Here is a 20,067-nt window from a genome sequence, read left to right as displayed (position 1 = left end):
TTATTGTATTGCTAGACGTAGTTTTTAAGCAGAACTTACTATTTATAAGGCAACGTAGTTTAACCAGTTCAGCAGTTTTAATTCAGTATAGTATATAAGTTTTATCAACAATTTTTAACGTAGCAAATCTTATAACTTTAATGTAATGCAATTCCTTTGACACACTACCGTCCACGTGATATCTGTTTATCCAATGATCAAACAATACCACATCTGCCTATTCGTTTCCGAAGGTTCTATACGCTCTGGAGTGGTAAAGATCAGCGATAGGTAGGCAGATACGACAATCATTGTTGTGTGATCGGGGGGTGCTCTTCAGTGATTCCCAAGTCGACAACATTCCCCGGCCCGTAACTTTGTCCGGAACTCCGCTGTCCAAGGTTACCATCGATATCCAACCGAGCTAACTTCGCAACCGGCCGACGAATTACTCCCGTAGATGTCTGCACGACTGCCTGCCGAACTCTTCCATCCGTTCCTCGAATTACTTCAAGGATCCGTCCTCTTGTCCATCCATTCCGTATTCCTTCGGTTACAACGATTACCAGGTCACCAACATCTACCGGTTTAACATCTTCGAACCATCTAGTCCTCCGGGCAATCGTGGGTAGATACTCGCGTATCCACCGACGCCAGAACGAGTCCACCATGACCCGACACAGATTCCAGCTGCTCCTACACGCTTGATTTGTCTTCTCCAAGGTTATCGCCGGCTGTGTTGCTCCGCTCGAACTCATCAATAAAAAAAGATTTGGCGTTAAAGCCTCTTGCTGATCAGGATCCACCGGGATGAAAGTCAGTGGACGAGAGTTCACAACGGCTTCCGCTTCGACGATCAGTGTTGCAAAGGTTTCTTCATCCGGATTCCTTGAAGTGTACATCGCTTCCAGAGCCGTCTTGATAGATCGTACTAATCTCTCCCACGACCCGCCCATGTGAGGCGCTACAGGCGGAATGAAACACCATTTCGTATTGGTGTTGGTGAACGTTTCTGCGAGTTCAGCGCTAGTGTTCTCCATTTCTCGTCGAAGTTCATTATTCGCACCAACAAAGTTGGTGCCATTGTCGCTGTGTATTTCCGCCGGGCTACAAAACGTCGAATGGCCATCTTGCAGGATTCCGTACTGAGAGAGTGCACTACTTCCAGGTGGACTGCCCGGATAGTCAAGCACGTAAACAAAGCAATCCACCTTTTCACCGTCGCTCTGCCTACGCGCACCGCCAATGGACCGAAATAGTCCAGGCCTACGTAGGAAAAAAGGTCGAACGTAAGCTTGGAGTCTTGCTGTTGGAAGCGGTGCCATTCGTGGTACAACGGGAGCGGCATTCCAAATCCGACATCGATTGCAGCGTTTCGTAATAGTACGTATCAGCGTTCGATGACCGGGAATGTGGAACCGCTGTCGCATCTCATTCAGCACCGTCTCGCCGTTCGCATGGATGTATTTCCTATGATACGATTCCACGAGTAGCACTGTAACCGGGTTATCCTTGGGAAGTATTATGGGACACCTGGTGTCATATGACGCAGAATACGCCTTCAGAATGCGGCTCTCTGAGCGCAATACTCCCGCGGCATCCAGGAAAGGCGATAGCTGACGTAGCTTGCTGTTCCGTTCCAATCGTGCTCGTACATTTTCTCGCTTCGCAGTCTCCAGTACTCGAAGTTCTTCTCCGTAGGCTGCCTCTTGTACCTGTCGCCAAATGCAGGTTTCTGAAGCAATCACCTCCTCTTGCGTCAACGTTCCGTATTGTAGAGGTTCGCCACGCACTTTCTTCCGAAGGTTGCTCAGGAATCTTTGCACGTACGCCACACTTCGCCACAGCCGTTTCCAGTTTGAAAAACGACTCCATTCAATCGTTTCCGTATTACTGTTTTCCCGATGAACCAGGCATGCCCGAATTTCTTCCGATGTCTCATATTTGACTTGGTTGTCTACCGGCCATTCTTTTTCCGACCGGTACAGGAATTCAGGTCCTCGGAACCACCGGCATGCTGGCGAAAAGCAGGGTCCATTTCCCCACTTCGTAGCATCATCCGCAACGTTTTCCTTCGTCGGAATCCAGTGCCATTCTTTCTCATTCGACTCGGTCAGTATTTCTCCGATCCTGACGGCCACGTACTGTCGATAGTTTCGGTGATCCGAATTTATCCAGGCTAATACATTCTTGGAGTCCGTGTGGTAGAAACATTCGTCGATTGGTAAACTGTGCGCTTAGCGAATCATCTTTTTCAACCGTACACCCAGTATTGCGGCCTGCAACTCCATACGAGGGATGGACAGGGACTTCAACGGTGCCACCTTGGATTTTGCCGCAACCAGCGCACATTCCACCTTTCCGCTGTACACAGCCCTGAAGTACGCTACGCAGGCGTAGGCTCCTTCACTCGCGTCTACAAAAACGTGAAGTTGTAGCGATTCTAAGTCTCCAGGACCACGATCCGGAAAATAACAACGGCCAATGCGAACACAGTTTAGCTGTTCACATAGCTTCGTCCACTGGAACCATCTTCGACATAGTCTCTCCGGGATTGGCTCGTCCCAGTCCGTTTTTGCTCTCCAAATATCCTGTATAAGCACCTTGCCGTGGATGACAAAGGATGACATCAACCCTAATGGGTCAAACAGACTCATGACCGCTCGTAGAACTATGCGCTTAGTCGGTGGATGAGTGGCCACTTCCAAGGTCGTGGAGTAGGAAAATTCATCCTTATCGGGACACCACAGCATTCCCAGAATACGTTCCGTTACGCCGCTTTTATCCAGGCTCAGGTGCTTTTTCGTAGCCGTACTGGGTTCCCCGACCCGTCGAAGAACTTCCTCTGAATTGGACATCCAGTTCCTGATATGGAAACCTCCTCTGGAATGAACGAGTCGCACTTCCTCAGCCTGCCGCACTGCTTCGTCGATAGTGTCCGCGCTGTCCAGATAATCGTCGACATAATGTTTCTTGATAACAGCCTCCGCTGCCGCTGGAAACTCCGCTGCATGTTCGACAGCATTGATGTTTTTTACATACTGTGCCGAACAAGGGGAGCAGGTAGAGCCGAAGGTAGCGACGTCCTTGATGTAAACTGCTGGATCTTCTACCGGGGAATCACGCCACAACAGTCGCTGAGCGTGCCGGTCTTCTTTCTTGATTCGGATCTGATGGAACATCTCCTTGATGTCGGCACAGAGGGCGTAGCGTCTCTCTCGGAACCCGAATAGAACGGCGGGCAGAGAGCTCAGGAGATCTGGCCCTTTCAAAAGCATGGAGTTCAAAGATACTCCATCTACCATAGCCGCAGCATCACAGAATATTCGAATCTTCTCCGGTTTCTTGGGATTTAAGGCTACTCCTAAAGGGAGATACCGAGTCCTCCTTGGATCCACTTCCTTCAACTCCGCTTCTGTCGCCCGGTGGATGTATCCTTTTTCCTGGTATTCGACCATCTGCTTCCTCACGCTTTTTCCTATAGTCGCATTCTTCGTCATGCGCTGTTCAAGACACACCATTCGTTTTACGGCCATCTGATAGCTATCCGGAAACTCAAACACGTCGAACCTCCAAAGCAAGCCGGTCTCGTAGCGCTGCCCGATCCGCTTCGTCGAACTCTCCAGTATGCGATTTGCCCTCTGGATCTCTCGTGACTGTGGACCGTCGACAATCTTCACCCCGAGGCTCTCCACAGAAAAATATTGCTTCACCAGCTCGTGAAGCGATGAATCCGATTCGCAGCTGCAGATGTGGAAGCTCAATGCGTTCTCACTGCTGCCTGGCACCGATCCGTAGATGGTCCACCCCAGACGTGTTTTTGCGGCGATGGGCTCTTGAGGATTGCCTTCGGGAATCTTCAACACGGCGGCAAGATGTGAATTATCGTTACCGATGAGGATTTTAGGAACAGCGTCTTCATAATCCTTGATTGGTAGTCCGCCCAAATAAGGGTACTTCTTCACCATTTCCGTGTAGCGGATTGACTGTCGAGGAAGGTCTAGACGGTTCACTGTTCGAACATCGACCAGCTGGTAGAGATGCGTCTTCTGTTCTCCGGAAATCTCCAGGCTAACCTTCATCGATTTTTTCTCGATTCTCTTGACATTCGCCGTCCACTGCAAGCACAGTGGATTCACTTCCCCTTCGTTTCCCAGGTACTTCACTACATCCTCTTCAATCAGGGTTCTCGAAGATCCGTCGTCGAGGAAGGCGTACACCATGATAGAGCGGTTGTTGGCATACAGCGTCACCGGTAGAATTCGGAAAAGACTCGAACGATCCACGAAGTGGTGATTGGTGATTCCGTGCGCAGTCTCTGGTTCCACTTGGTTACCGTCTGAATGAAGGAGAGAATGATGTCTCGCTTGACACCCGTCCACGTCACACAGTTTCTTGGACTTTGCATGGTCGTTTTCCGTGCGCGCCAATGCATGTTCGGCAAAGTGAATGGGTTTGAACAGCTTTCCAGCGATTCTCCACGGTCATGTCCGCAAACTTTTTGCATTCCCTAACCTTGTGGCCAGGTTCCTTGCACACAAGGCACGTAACGAAATTCTCCGACCGAGTTGACTGGCCTACAGGAACGTCTGACTTTGTAGGATAATCCGTGCTTCTCGATCCGCTGTGTGCTCCCAAAAAAATCTTTTCCCTCGATTTCTCCGGCTTTCCACGCTGCGTCGTTCTCGGATCCATGTGGAGCGTAACATCTGCCGCAGCAGTTACCAGCCTTGACATAAACTGCGCAAATGTTCGCAAGTTGGTGATCGGAGCTTGCTGCTTGAACATCGCCCAATCCAGCTTCAAATTGGCCGGTAGCTTGTCCACCAGCTCGTACAGAAGAGTAGGGTTGTTGAGGTGTGCCACTTGTTGTCCCATCTCCACGTGATCGCACAGGTTTTGCACTGCCATCCCGAAGCCGATCAAGGTCTCCAGCTTGTCCGGTCTCGGTGCTGGAACTTCTCGAACCTTTTTGAGTAGCATGAAAATCAGGTGTTCAGGCTTCCCATACAGGGTCTCCAAAGTAGCGATTACATGGGGAACTGCCGCAGGAAACAGCAAACGACTTTTAACAGCCTCCAACGCTGGTCCCTTGAGACATCGCTGCAAACGTATTAAGTTTTCAGCGTCCGTATATCCACAGGCCTGGGAAGAGTTGGCGAACGAGCTGATGCATACTGGCCAATCTTCCGGGTTCCCAGAAAACATCGGCAAATCTCTTGGCATTACTTGCCAGGCTGCTAGCTGAGTTGAAGAAGGCCCGTCGACTTGATGACGTATGCTGGATTGAACATGTGTCCCTGGTTGCCTCTCGGGATTGCTGGATGTGACGAACGACGATGATCCCTGTCCCGCACTGGCATTCTGACTTGGCTGTTGAACTTCGAAGCTGTTTCCCCATTGTGAATCGGAGGGTCCGATCTCATCCCGGAAAGTCCTAGAGATGAACCGCACGCTGTGCGCTGTGCTGGTATCACCGGCGCTGGTCGAATCGCCGTCGCCGTTTCGGGTCCAAATCCTGCCTCGCAAACGGGAAACTCATTACGGTACCGTTCAGGAACAACTTGATTGGGCTGCGAAGTTACAATCACTGCTTCATCACATACACTTGTATCAAACATCACTCGCGGTGGCTTCGGCCGGGCGATTGTATGGCCGAGCATTGACTGTCGCCAAGGAACGATCGGACGCGGCAAACAAGTTGACATGTGTTCCCCCAAATCATTTGAAGGGCGAAAAGAACCTTCAACGCAATGTGGTAGAGAAGCAAATGTGCTTTCCATGCAATGATTGGGTTTGTCTAACCGTGTTTGAAGAGAGAGGAGGGAATTTGCTCTGAGAAGCGCCTAAACCTGACTCTGATCTGGTGGTTACAAAGCTATTGTGACCTGGCCTGCTAGTCCCTACCCTGAAGCTATCGTGGGCTGATACACACAGCAAAAAAATATGAAAGTTAAACAGCACGTAAATTGAAGATCCACTGAAATTTGCGACAGAAAAATGTAAATCACCAACGTTTAACGTCAGCCGAGCAGCCCGCAGCTGGTCAGTCGGCTTGTTTACAGATTTTAAAGCATATTCGCTTTAAATTTACATGCATCTGCTATAAATCATGCCAGCCACTCTCCGTCATCAGCTAAACGAACGGCTGCTCGCAGCTGTGGCGGTTTCCTCGTTGTCTCTCTCAGTACTCTCTACAGCAGCCGGAGCATGTCGAGAATGCGTGCATTATGGTAGAAGCAGTTTAACTTTGACTGTCTGCTTTTCAACAAGCTGAGATAGCCGAGAGAGCTCGGGCGTGCTACTCACACCCCAAGGATCTGAGTTCAATTCTCGCTCGGAGCTCAATTTTTATTTATATTGTCTAACAGATATCTGCAATGTAATTTTAAGATCGCACAAAAATTTCCATCATATATGACGGGGTCCTTTTGTTACATTCGAACCGTCATAAATTTACAGGCTTTTTTCGAACTGTGCAGCTATTGTAGTATGCGGGTTTACCACTCCAGAGGGGTTCATTTGCTTTGCACTTACCTGAGCCGCCGGAGGGGGTGGGAAAGAATTTACCGTTTCTCCTTTGTGTGCGCTGGTCGATGGCTGCTTGCGAACCGTCCCGATTCCAGTACCCGTTGCCATCCTCGCTACTGAGTGTGTCGCTGTTTCAATGCCAGAGTCGCCGGCTGGTTGCCTACCGCTGGTTTCACCACCGGTGCCGCTTACCGTAGTAATGCGTTCCACAGATGTCGTAGTAGTCGTCGTCGTGGCAGTCGGTGCTTCACGATCGCCCAGAACCTCGTTCGCTGCAGGGGATTGCATCGTCGAACAGGCTCCGCCGAGTTGCATTTGACTTCTCCACTGTCGTACCTTACTATTACTGCTCTGCTGGGAACGTAGACTCCTATCAGCAGCATCAAGCAGCTCTTCCTCCATCAGACGTAGCTTCTCTTCCTCGTAATCTCGTTGTATCTCCAGTTTCCTGCGTTCCAATTCTCCCTCCTTCTGTATGCGGGCGAGTTCGAGCTTCCTCTCTTGTTCCCGTAGCTCCAGGTTTAGCATTTTCTCGGCGAGAACTTTCTTAACTTCGAGCCTCTCTAGATTTAGCCGAGCTCGAGCGCTCGCATTCGAGATTGACGACCTTTTGGATGACACAGACATGGTATCGATGGGTGGTAATCGCAAATCCTCATTATGATGCGGCGGCGGTGGTGGGGGAGTAGTGTTGAAGCATTTCGTGCAGATGAAGCTCTTCTCGCTGATGCTGTCACTCACTCCGACGCACCCGAAGTGCCACCAAGAATCGCATCGGTCACACTGGACCAAGGAATCGTCCGTCTGAATACCGCATGCCTCACACGTGTCCATTTCGTGGTCGAAATTGATCGATTCGCCTCGATCTTTTAGATTGTTGGGAACTGAGAGTTTGGGCGGTTCGGATCACTTTTGAGCGAACTTCGTTTTTTAGTTTTGGAAGTTGCTAAAAGCTACAAATTTTATTAGTTCTCAACAAACATCAACTATCACTAAAGTGTACTTACATCGAGTCTAACCTCGCTCTGGATTTCGTCCCAACAAATCTTCCTACTGCATGTAACCCGGCCTGCAACCTTTAATTCATAATATTTATTGTATTGCTAGACGTAGTTTTTAAGCAGAACTTACTATTTATAAGGCAACGTAGTTTAACCAGTTCAGCAGTTTTAATTCAGTATAGTATATAAGTTTTATCAACAATTTTTAACGTAGCAAATCTTATAACTTTAATGTAATGCAATTCCTTTGACACACTACCGTCCACGTGATATCTGTTTATCCAATGATCAAACAATACCACATCTGCCTATTCGTTTCCGAAGGTTCTATACGCTCTGGAGTGGTAAAGATCAGCGATAGGTAGGCAGATACGACAATCATTGTTGTGTGATCGGGGGGTGCTCTTCAGTGATTCCCAAGTCGACAACAACGGTAAACCGCCTTTTTGCTAGAACTGCATGGTCGAAGCAGGTGGAACGCCCTGTTGGTGGATGACAACCCAGTCAGTGAGGGCAAAAGGCGCTCCAAAGATGGTGGTGGACTGCCAAAGGATAAAAATATGGCTAACACCATTAGGCGGGCATCCAAGCTGGCAACTTAGCACGCTAGGGGAAAGCGGGCCAAAGCTGAGCTCCAAAAGGTTGACCCTTTGCAGAATAACAGGACCGAGCCTGACCAGAGGAATAAGAACCCCTCCCTGGATTAAGGAAGGGGAAAAGAATCCGAAACAAATTAAGCCAGACTGCAAGTGTGATAGATGAGATGCACTAGTTTCCTCTAGAAGCTAAGTGGAGACCCGCGAATGTGAATAACATCCGGGGAACCAGTACGGGAGAGATGATCATAGTGCTAAAGAAGGAGGCGGCAGGGAGGGAGGGAGATACACTGCTTATAAGGCGGGTCAAATTCTGCTATATTCTGTTCTACGAGGTGAACACGCTCCTCGCCACCGTGGAGTTGGTTTCCTGCTCAGCGATCACGCCCACGCTGCGCTCATGAAGTGGGAACCTATTAATGAGAGGATAATTGTAGCCAGATTCAGAACACGGGTTCGAAACCATACCATAATCTAATGTTACGCGCCAACCGATGCTGCCGAATTGCAAGACAAAGATAACATTTACAGTCAACTGAATGCTGTCGTGGAAAAGATTGCGAAAGGTGATATCAAGATCCTCATGAGCGACTTCAACGCGAAGGTTGGTTCTGACAACTTGGACTATGGGCACGTCATGAAGCGCCATGGTCTTGGAGAAAGAGCGAGAATGGAAAGCTCTTTGCAGAGTTTTATGACAACCATGATACGGTAATTAAGGAATCGCTCTTTCCTCATCGACCAGTGCACAAAATGCGTCCGATCATCAACTCTTAATCGGCGAGATCTATCTGCTCATTGCTAAAATCCATCGACACGAGGGGAAATTCGGGCATCGATTCAACACACGCTGACTGGAAGACGCTGCGGTGAAAAGGCCCTTCGTCGAGGAGCTAGAGAACCGTGCTGCAGAAGGTGGAAGTGTAGAAGATCAATAGAGCGCCATCAAGAACGCCTTCATCGCCACCGGCGAGAATAATTTGGGTGAGCTACGCACCCAAGTGCGAGCAGTGGATCACAGATGATACCTGGAGGAAGATAGAGCAGCGAAGGAACGCCAAGGTCGCGATAGAGCTAGCGAAAACACGAGGAGTAGTCCGTCAGTGCTATTCGGCTCTCGAGAAGGAAGCCAAACGCTCTTGTAGACGTGAGCGGACTCCCTAGCCGACAAAGGCGAGAAAGCCGCTAACACCGGCGACATCCGTCTCCTCTACGATGTTTCACGTCGTCTTAGTGGGACCAAGATGAATGCTACGATGCTCGTGAAAGGCACGTCTGGACAGGTACTGACCGACCCGGCTGACCAGTTGAATCGCTGGGTCGAGCACTTTTGAAACCTTTTTCAAGTGTTGGCCACGCCACCAACACCTCAGCATAATCCGTCAAGGGTTCGACGCATTACCCGTATCAACACCGAAGCTCCATCAGTGCAGGAGATAGAAACAGCCATCCGTAGCATGAAATCGAACAGGACCCCAGGGGTCGATCGCATATCAGCTGAGATGCTCAAAGCTGACCCCGCACAACTAATGCATCAATTATTCTGCAAGAAATGGGAAACCGCAACATTTCCGGCCGACTAGATTCAAGGCATCTTAGTAAAGGTACCCAAAAAGGGTGACCTGACTGTATGCGATAATTGACGGAACATCATGTTACTGTGTATCGTTCTCAAAGTCCTCTGCAAAGTGATCCTTAACCGGATACAGGAGAAAATTGACGCAACTCTCCGACGGCAGCAAGCAGGATTCCGTGCCGGACGATCCTGTGTGAACCAAATTATCACGCTCCGTATCATTCTGGAACAAATCAATGATTTTCAAGAGTCTTTATACCTGGTGTTCATTGATTACGAAAAAGCTTTCGACCGTCTCAACCACGAAAATAAGTGGGAAGCCCTCAGTCTCAAGGGTTTCCTTGAGAAAATCACCGGTCTCATTGAAGCATAGTACAGGGCATTTTCGTGCAGAGTACTGCACAACGATGTTTTGTCCGATCTCATCCGGGTCGTTGCTGGAGTGAAGCAAGGATGTATACTATCAGTAGTGGTGATCATATCATATCATTTATCATATCTCATTGTAATAGTCAGAAATGTTAAAAATTCAATTGCATTTGGTTCATTGAATCCAGAGATAGAACAGCTCAAAGTTGGCTATCGGATAATTATACCTTTTTCTAGAATCTTTCTTACTTTGTGTAGAATAGCCCAAAGCCCGATCTTTTCCAAATTTGGATCACTTATTCACAACTAGTTGATCAACTTATAGTAAACATTTGAGATTTTATGATACACTTTCCAAAAAGCTACAGCTATTTGACTAGTTTTTGAAAAGTGAAAATTTTGCCTGTCCCGATCATATTGTCCATCTCCTGTAACACCTAACTAGCGGAACCGTACCACATCCTTCCGACTACGGGAACTAGCCTAAGGAAGTTGAATAAACTGATGACCAGACTTAAGTTCGTGGAGTAGCCAGACTTTTGTCACGAGGTAGCAACTTTATGTTGACTACCGAAGGAATTCAGCGATTTCAACTCACCCTGCTACAACAAACCATCAGGTACATAATTCCCTTCCAGAATTACTCTGCAGCCATAGGTAATCCTTGCGCTGATGGTGGCTACATTTTAATCATCATCATCATCATCATCATCTAGGCTGATCATGAAAAGAAGTTAACATTTATGGCCAACTTCAAAACGAGCCCGAACAGCGTACAAACGACTTATTCGGAACTCTAAAAGCTAGGAGAAGGATGCAAAGAGCTCGAACCTGCAGACCAACTCTGTCTACTGGACACCGCTGGCAAGCTGTTGGAGTGGATTTTTCTGAATGCCATTATTGTTTTGTGTGTCAGCAAATTTCCTTCTTGGCCCCATAAGGAAAGGACCACATAAAAGTGAAATCCTCGATTGAAATGGGTCAATTGGTTACCTGCTGGTAATGATCAATCGATCAACTTTTCAGTGAAAGCCGACAATTGGTTCTTCAGATTTATGCTCTTGAAAATTCTTGGTGGCTTCGTTATATCTTCACCTTGAGCTTTTCAGAATACTTTTCTTAACGCAACAATACTTTTAATCCACTATTTGGTAGTATACCGTCATTGGGGGTGACAATGGGTTAGAAGGGCGAGATTGGGTCCAAACATAATCTTAAATATCTCACCAAATATTGCGAACATCGAATCAAAACATTTATGGTGTCATCCTCGTAGTTGACAGCACTGGCAGCAGTTCCTGTCGAAACATTAGGTTTCTAGAGCAATTAGTTAACTTTTGATAAATCATCGAAAAAAGCTTGAAAATAAGGCCTTTTTAGAATAGCACTTTTAGGGCTCGATGAAAAATCACACTTTTGGTCGGATTGATACTTTTCAGAATATCGAAACCATATTCATCATATAATATATTATTGGTAAGTACCATCAACCTTGACCAGAACTTTGTCTACATGCTTTGTTGTCAATGCGGAACAAATTTGGTTCTCTTGACACATTCTCATCCCCAACGACGGTACTTACTTTGGAAAAACTAATTTAGAAAACGGATCCGATTGCATTAAAAATTTATTTTTGTGCCTTTGAGAACGGTTGGACTTTTTTTTAGTAAGCCCCATAGGGTGCGGCCTATTCGCAAAATAATATATATTTCAAGTAACTGATAATGATTTCCAGGAATCGTCGCTTGCGTTACGTGCCGCTCTTGATGTAACTTGGAGTTATTCATGTGATACGTGGATTGTCTGCATGCAAAAAACCCAAATTCCATTTAATTCATCAAACTTTAATTTCGTTCTTTTGCAGATGCCTCACCCCAGCAATCGTGCTTCCCTATAAACTTATAGAGTTATCTAAACCTATGGCAAATGCTTGTGCATTCATCATTCAAAAAACTATTGTTCTACATTTATCCGATAATCAACGGGCGGAAGTTTCAATAATTCCGCGTGCATTAACAGTAATTAAAACAGGTTCATTTAAAGCCGTCCTGTATTCAAAACACGTGTTAATCTCCTTGCTCTGGATGATTTTCCACTCTCGTGGAGGTAATTGATAGGGTACTACGGTTGAAAAACATATGACTTATAACGATAACTTGTTTTTTTTTATTTCAAAATTTTAAGGCTAGACAAAAAATCGTTAATTTGATCTCAGAACAAATATCCTCTTTGTCTACTTGACCACCCTATTCTTGATCAATATAATAGTTCCACTAATTACCGAACTCCAATGATGTTTGTTGATTTTTCAATTCGAACTAATCTCAATCACTGCAAAATGAAATGCTGCGTATACAATTAATCTAGCACATTGCTGCTGCAGCATGCCACCAAGCCATGCCTTTCCTCATTGATCGGTGCGTGGCGTGGTGGTGGCAGTCGAACCTGTCGTCACCGCAACAAAATGAAATTTGATTCCCAATAGTGGCCTAAGGTTGTCCCGGTTTGCATCAAAGTTGGTTGACTGTTTCTGAGCAGGGTTCGGTATGTCGTTTTGTGTATTCATGAGCTTTATTGAAAATTAATAATTAATTAAATACTGCCTGGTAGAGCTTGGTAACTGCTGACTAAATAGCAATTTTCATGCTCTTATGCGTTAGACCTCACATCGGACAGGGAGTCAATAATGGGACTTTTTGATGTGTGGTATTGCATTACGGTCTTCACGTATACACGTGTAATTTTTGGCCCATTAAACAACCGAATTTCAGCAAAATGAAGAGTTGGTGGTAATCAATTTTCCGTTTTTTTGGCATCCACGGTCCTGACCTGGCTGTCAGAATCATTTCTCCCAAATTATCAGTCATATTAGCTGAAATAGCTTTGAAGCTCATCTGAGAGCTCTCGAACCTTCTGAAACTTCCTAAAACGGTCTGAAATGTCATGAAACGCCTTTGAACCCTTCTCCACGCAACCCCAAGGAACACAGTTCCCATTAAAATCCATTATTCTCTGCCCAGCAATTCCTGTTCCTACCTCCGCGTGGCACCGGCCGGGCTGCGAGCAGCCTTAGGGAAGATCGGATAACCAATGGGAACTTTGGTCTTATCGTAGGCTCTCAGGGAAAGAGGCGATTGATTCTGCAAACCTGAGCGTCAATTCTCCAGGAAAAGGGGCTCACAACAGCGTCTGATCCCCATGTTAGGGGCGACTGATCGACGTTCGAGCACCAGGGAAGGACTCTAAGCACAACTGCACTAGCGTGCGCTGGGTTCTTGCTTAGGGGGGGGGGGACTATAATAATGGTGCAGTATATGTACGATCATGGTGCAAAATATTATGGTGCTACACGCAATGTGAATTCCCAAGTACGGGTTTCAACATGTTGTGGTGCTAACATCGCCAAGTACTTCATATTGGGATTCTGAAGAAGGCTTCGGATGGTGATGATTTCAAGGCAATGCGAAACTTTAACATGTAGTCATTATCTCGACTCTTATAAAATTTTAAAAACGTATCAAATACAATGGAGAATATCGATAAATTATCATTTATAGAAAAAAATGTCGTTGTGAAAGAATTTTGATCCTGGACAATTAGTGTTGCTAGAATTGGAGAATGTCAGAATTCCTAGATAGAACATTTTGATCTGAATCCTTGTTGCAATCTACAGAGATTCCTCCAGGAATTCCCCCAAAAAGTCTTCCAATAATTCCTTCAGAAATTCCTCCAGGAAGTCTCGTATATTTCTCCAGAAATTCCTCAAATAATTCCTCCAGGAATTCCTCCAGTGAATACTCCAGGAATTCTTCCAAAATTACCTCCAGGAATTCCTCCTTAAATTTCATGTAGGAAAAATCCTATAGGAATGTCTGCGAGAATTCCCCCCAATATTTCCTCCAAGGATTCCTCTAGAAATTGCTCCACGGAGTCCCCCAGAAAATCCTAAAGGAACTTCTGAGGAATATCTTCCTTGTATTCCTCGAGAAATTCCTCCAGGAGTTTCTTCAGAAAATTATCCAGGAAAATTCTTCAGGAATTCCTTCAGGGATTCATCCATAAATTATTTCAAAAAATCCTTCTAAAACTCCTCAATAAATTCCTCCAGAAATGCCTTCAGAATTTTCTCAAAAAATAACGCCAGAAATTCCTACAGGAATTCCTCAAAAAAATCCTCTAAAAATTCCTCTTGAAATTCCTCCAGGGTTTTCTCCAGACAATCCTCTAGGAATTCTTGCCAGAATTTCTCCAGAGAATCCTAAAAGAATGTCTTCCGGAACTCTTCCAAAAATTTGGCGAGGAAATCTCTACAAGAAATCCTCCACAGATTCTTCCAGTATTTTTTCAGGATTCAATAATGAATTTCTTCAGAAATTCCTCCAGATATTCCTTTAGAAATTCCTCGAGGGGTTCCTTCTGACATTTCTTTAGAAATTCCTCCAATATACAACCAGTGATTTCTTTTAGGCATTCCTCCACGGATTCCTGCAGAAAATACTAAAGGAATTTCTTCCAAAACTCTTCCAGGAATACCTCCAGGGAATCCTCCACGAAATCCTCCAGGAATTTCTTCAGGATTTTTTTCCAGAAATTTCTTCAGGAATTTCTCCAGGGATTCATAACTGAATTTCTTCTGTAATTCCACAGAAACTCTTCCAGAAATTCTTCCATGGACTTCACCAGAAAATCCTAAAGTAATTTCACCCGAAACTCTTCCAGGAATTCCTCCAGGAGTTCCTTGAATAATTCCACGAGCAATTCCACCAGGGAATCCTCCACGGAATCCCCTAGGATATTCTCCAGGATTTTTTTCCTTAATTTTCTTCAAGAAATCCTCCAGGGATGCAATAATGAATGTCTTCAGAAATTCCTCCAGATATTCCTTCAGAAATTCTTCGAGAAGTTTCTTCAGACATTCCTCCATTATTTTTTCCAGGAAGCCTGATATATTTCACCAGAAATTCCTCAAATAATTTCTCTGGTAAATACTCCAATAATTCCTCCAGAGATTCCTCCTGAAATTTTCTTCATTCCTTCTAGGGATTCCTCCAAGAATTGATTCTCGGATTCCTCCAGATAATCCTAAATGAATCACCAGAACTACAGGGATTTCTCCTTGCACTCCTCAAGGAATTTCCCCAGAACATTTTCTAGGAGTTTCTCAAGGAGTTCCTGCAGGGATTCGTTAAAAAAATTCTTTACACATTCTTAAAAAAAAATCCTGCAGAAATTCCTCGAGGAGTTCCTTCAGAAATTTCTCCATGAGGCCTCATACATTTCTCCAGAATTTCTCGAAATATCCAAGAATACCTCCAGTAAATACTCCAGAAATTTCTTCAGAATTACCACCAGGAATTCTGGTGGAAGATTCCTCATGAAATTTCTTCTAGAAAAAATTCTTTAGGGATGTCTGCCAGAATTTCTTCAATATTTCCTCCAAGGATTTTTCAAGGAATTGCTCTACAGATACCTCCAGAAAATCCTACAGAAATTTCTCCCGGAACTCTTCCAGGAATTCCTCCTGGAATTTCTCGAGCAATTCTTCCATGGATTCCTCCAAGGGCGTAGCCAGCTTTTCGGCTAGGGGGGGGGGGGGGAGCACCCTTACACTGAAAACCACTTTGCAGTAACAAGGAGTTCAAATACTTCATCATTTAAAAAAAATAAAAGTGAAGTATGAAATATGGGTGATTAACAGGAATGGTTCAATGGAAGAATCATATATGATTATAATCCTGAGGAATTTCTCAAGATATTGCTTCAGGAATTTCTTAACAAATGCCATCATGAATTTGAATTTATCCAGCAGTTTCTCCAGAAATTTCCGTAATATTTTTCTAGGTTATTTTAATGTAGATATTCCAGCAGAAATTACCTTCGGTAAACTTGCAGTAATTCCGTTGGGAATACCTTCAGAAATTTCTTCAATAATTCCTCCAGAAGTTTTATTACGAATTTCACCATGCATTCTTTTGAGAATTTCCCCAGTAATTCTTTACAAATATCTTTCTTAATTCCACCAGAAATCCGTTTGAGAAGCTTCAGAAAATACTTTAAGAATTTCTCCGGGAATTCTTTCAAAAATTCCAATCAAACTAAGATTCCTTTCCTTGAGGAATACCCTAAGAAATGTTTGGAGAAATTTCTTCGAAAAATCCATACATTAATGGAATTACCGAAAAAAATTCTTTGAAAATTTCTAAAGGAATTCCTTTGGAAATTTCTGGAGGAATATCTTTGGAAGTTGTTAGAGGAATGCATTCGGAAATTTTTAAAGGAATCAATTAAAAAATAATTTCAGGAATTTATTTCGAAAATCCTTCAAATTCTTCAGAAATTTCTTGAGAAATTCCTTCATTTCTAAAGCTCCTTGAAAAATTCCATAAGACATTCCTTCGAGAGTTCTTCTACGATTTCCTTTAGAAGATTCTTCGGGAATTCCTTGATGAATTTCTTTGAAATAGATTTAGAATATTCCTTGAGAAACTCCTCCGGAGTTTTCGTGAGGAATTCTTCCGAAAATTCCTTGAGGAATACCTTCAAAAATTCTTGGAGGAATTTATCCGGAATTTTTTGTGAGAATTCCTTCCCAAATTCCTGAAGCAATTCTTTCGAAAATATTGAAAAAAAAATCCACTAAAAGTCTCATGAGGTATCCCTTCTGAAATTCCATAAGGAATTTCTTTAAAAATCTTTCAAAACTTCCTTGAAAAAATATTTCGGAAATTCCCGAAGAAATGCTTTTTGTGATTTTTTATTTCCTAGAGGAACTTATTCGGAAATTCTTTGAAGAATTCCTTTAAAAATGCCTTGATAAGGAAAATTCGGAAATTGCTAAAAGAGTTCATTTGGAAATTTTTTTTGACATATGTCTGTAATGTCTTATGGAATACCTTCGGAAATTTCGTGAGAAATTGTTTGATAAGTTCGGTTTTTTTATAAATCTTTACGAAATTCCTCAAGGAATTCCAGCGAAAGATCCTTGAGAAGTTTCTTCGGAAATTCCTCAAGAAATTCCTTCAAAAATGTATTGCGGAACTCCTACGAAAACTTGAGAAACTTCTTCAAACATTCCTTCAGAAACACGTTTGGGGATAATGTGAGAAAACCCTAAGGAAATTTCTTGAGGACAACCGTCAAAAATTTCTGGAGGAATTCATTCGGAAATTTTTAGAGGTATTTCAAGGCAAATCCATAAGACATTTCTTTGGAAATTCCGGGAGGGATTTCTTTGGAAATTCGTAGAGGAATTTCCTTCAGAAATTCAGGAGAAAATCCTTTGAAAATTCCAGGAGAAATTCCTTTGAAAATTCCTGGAGGAATTCCTACGGAAATTCCTGGACAAACTCCTCCGGAAACTCATGGAGGAATTCTTTGGGAAAATCCTGGAGGAATTCCTCGGAAATTCTTGGAGGAATTCCTTCGAGAATTCGTGGAGGGTTTTCTCCGGGAATTCCTGGAGGAATTTCTTCGGAAATTTCTGGAGTAATTCCTTCGGAAATACCTGGAGAAATTCCTTCCTGAAATTTCTGGAGGAATTCCTTCGGAAATTCATGTAGGTTTTCCGTCAGAAAATCCTTGAGCGATTCCTTCGCAAAAGTCCTGGAGGAATTCCTTCTGAAATTTATGGAGGAATTCCTTCGGAGATTCGTGAAGGAATTCCTGGAGAAATTCTTTCGAAAATTCCTGGTCGAATTCCTTCGGATATTCATGAAAGAATTTCTTCGGAAGTTCCGGCAGAAAATCCTTTGAAAATTCTAGGAGGAATTCCTTCGGAAATTGCAGAAGAAATTTCTTTGAAAATTCCTGGAGGATCTCCTTCGGAAACTCCTGGAGGATTTCCGAGGAATTCCTTTGAAAATTCGTGGAGGAATTTCTTCAGAAATTCGTGAATGAATTCTTTCAGAAAATTTCTGCAGCAATTCCTTTGGAAATTCATGGAGGAACTCCTTCGGAAAATGCTTTAGGATTTCCTTCGCAAAATTCCTTTGGTATTTCCTGGAGGAATTCCTCCGGAAATTCCTCGAGGAATTTCTTCGAAAATTCGTGGAGGGATTCCGACGGAAAATTTCTGGAGGAATTCCTTCGGAAATTCATGGAGTCATTCCTTCGGAAAATCCTTTAGAAATTCCTTGGCAAAATTCTTGTAGGAATTTGTTCGGCAATTCATGGAGGAATTCCTTCGAAAATTTATGGAGGGATTTCTTCGGACATTCATGAAGGAATTCCTTCGGGAATTCCAGGAGGAAATCCTTTGAAAATTCCAAGAGGAATTCCCTTGAAAATTCCTGGAAGAATTCCTTCGGAAGTACCTGGAGGAATTCCTCCGGAAATTCCTAGAGTAATTCCCCCAGAAATTTGTGGAGGAATTTTTCCGAAATTTCCTGGAGGAATTTCTCCAGAAGTTCCTGGAGGATTTCCCTCGGAAATTCCTGGAGGAATTCTCTCGGAAATACATGGAGGAATTCATTCGGAAAATCCTGAAGGGATTCCTTCGCAAAATTCCTGGTGGAATTACATCGGAAATTCATGGAGAACTTCTTTTGGAAATTTCCAAAAGAATTTCTCCAGGATTTTCCGACAGAATTTCTCCTGGAATTTCTGAAGAAAGTCTTCCTAGAATTTCCAAAAAAAAAATCCTTCAGGAATTTCCAAAAGAGTTTCTCCAGGAATTTGCGAAGGAATTTCCAATGGAATTCCCCGGGAATTTTTAAAGAAGTTCCTCCAAGAATTTCCGAAGGAATACCTCTAGGAATTTCCGAAATAATTGCTCCATGAATTTTAACGATGGTGCATTATTTCGCAATTAGTCACATATTTGATTCAAAGATGGTGCGTGAGATGGTGCCTAGATGATTCTGGTGAACATCATGGTGGTGCATGATGTCAGTATGGTGCATTAGCTTCACCATGATTCTGTTATACTCGTCATGTTTCATATTAAGGTGCAATTGCAATTCCTGCTAAGGTGCAGGAAGCTTAATGTGGCACAGAAATCAACATGTTCCAGGTACGTGGAATACTATTTTGTATGCGAAATGCCAAAATGGTGCACCAAATTCAAATGTAAACCACATCATAATGGTGCATAAGATGCCTAGATGATATAGTGAATGCCAAAATGGTGCATGGAAAGCTTTGAAAAAGGCGCATGATGCTAGTGTGCTGCATTAAAGGGTGAGTCGATAATTATTGTGCCATTTTCAAACTAACGTAACTTTTTTCCTACTTCACCAAAATCAACCAAATTTTGCACAGTTTTTCCTTATAGTCTATTGTTCACATATAATGAATTGAGCAGTTATCAGTGAGATTCCAGTCGATATAGAATAAATTTAGTTAACAGTTCTAAAAAAGTTGTTGTACATTCACATGCTAAAATCGAAAATCATGGTATCGCACCTTGGAACAATTAATGATTATACATTATCGGATCATCTTAATGTTCGTCAATAGGTTTCAGGAATGGTTGTCAGTGAAACATAAGCTTGGAGCCGGGTGAAAACCAGGCACGATGCGCATAAACCACGGCATAAACAAACCTAAGAGCTTTAATTATTTGTTTCAAGTGGAGCCTGAACATGCCCACATGGAGGGCGTTCATTGAAAATGTCTTGAATTTCATTAAAACGCATCCTAAATTTGAACCTATACCAAAAAGTTGAAATACATACATATACTAAACTACTGTAAAAATTTGGTTTCATTTCGTTAAATGTAGACAATTTGCGAATCAGTTGACGATAGGGTGGCACAATAATTAACGACTCACCCTTTAATTGTCTCCGGTATTCAAAGATTATCAACATGTTGCATGGTTAGGTGCACGAATTGCAAAAATGGTGCATAGCATACAAAAAATGTATTTTATGTGATTCTCACGGCATTACGGTGCTTTAGATGCCTAGATGATATGATAAACGCTGAAATGGTGCTTGAAGAGCTGTGATGGTGCATGACATTTCATGATGGTGCATATCAGTATGAGGTATAAGATACTTAATTGATAAAAATA

General features: G+C 43.6%; 1 protein-coding gene across 1 annotated transcript; it reads right to left on the bottom strand.

Moving 5' to 3' along the window:
* Positions 1-287: 287 nt before the first annotated feature.
* On the bottom strand, positions 288-7,344 carry LOC115255979 (uncharacterized). The gene is made up of 5 exons (XM_062848013.1): positions 6,517-7,344; positions 5,887-5,903; positions 4,495-5,497; positions 2,244-4,442; positions 288-2,123 (listed from the first exon to the last, which is right to left on the bottom strand). The coding sequence occupies exons 1-5, from the start codon at positions 7,342-7,344 to the stop codon at positions 288-290; spliced, it is 5,883 nt and encodes a 1,960-aa protein (XP_062703997.1).
* Between the last annotated feature and the right edge of the window lie 12,723 nt (positions 7,345-20,067).

This window comes from Aedes albopictus, chromosome 2 (assembly GCF_035046485.1).
Source record: "Aedes albopictus strain Foshan chromosome 2, AalbF5, whole genome shotgun sequence".
NCBI lineage: Eukaryota > Metazoa > Arthropoda > Insecta > Diptera > Culicidae > Aedes > Aedes albopictus.
This window is presented reverse-complemented; position numbering and strand designations above follow the sequence as displayed.

Excerpts from the sequence above, each read along its gene's own strand:
- LOC115255979 (XM_062848013.1), bottom strand. The coding sequence starts at position 7,344 with ATGGACACGTGTGAGGCATGCGGTATTCAGACGGACGATTCCTTGGTC. Across the intron at positions 4,443-4,494 it reads GCAAGGAACCTGGCCACAAG|CTGTTCAAACCCATTCACTT; the intron begins GTTAGGGAATGC and ends ATCGCTGGAAAG. Across the intron at positions 2,124-2,243 it reads TGCAGGCCGCAATACTGGGT|TACGTGGCCGTCAGGATCGG; the intron begins GTACGGTTGAAA and ends AACTATCGACAG.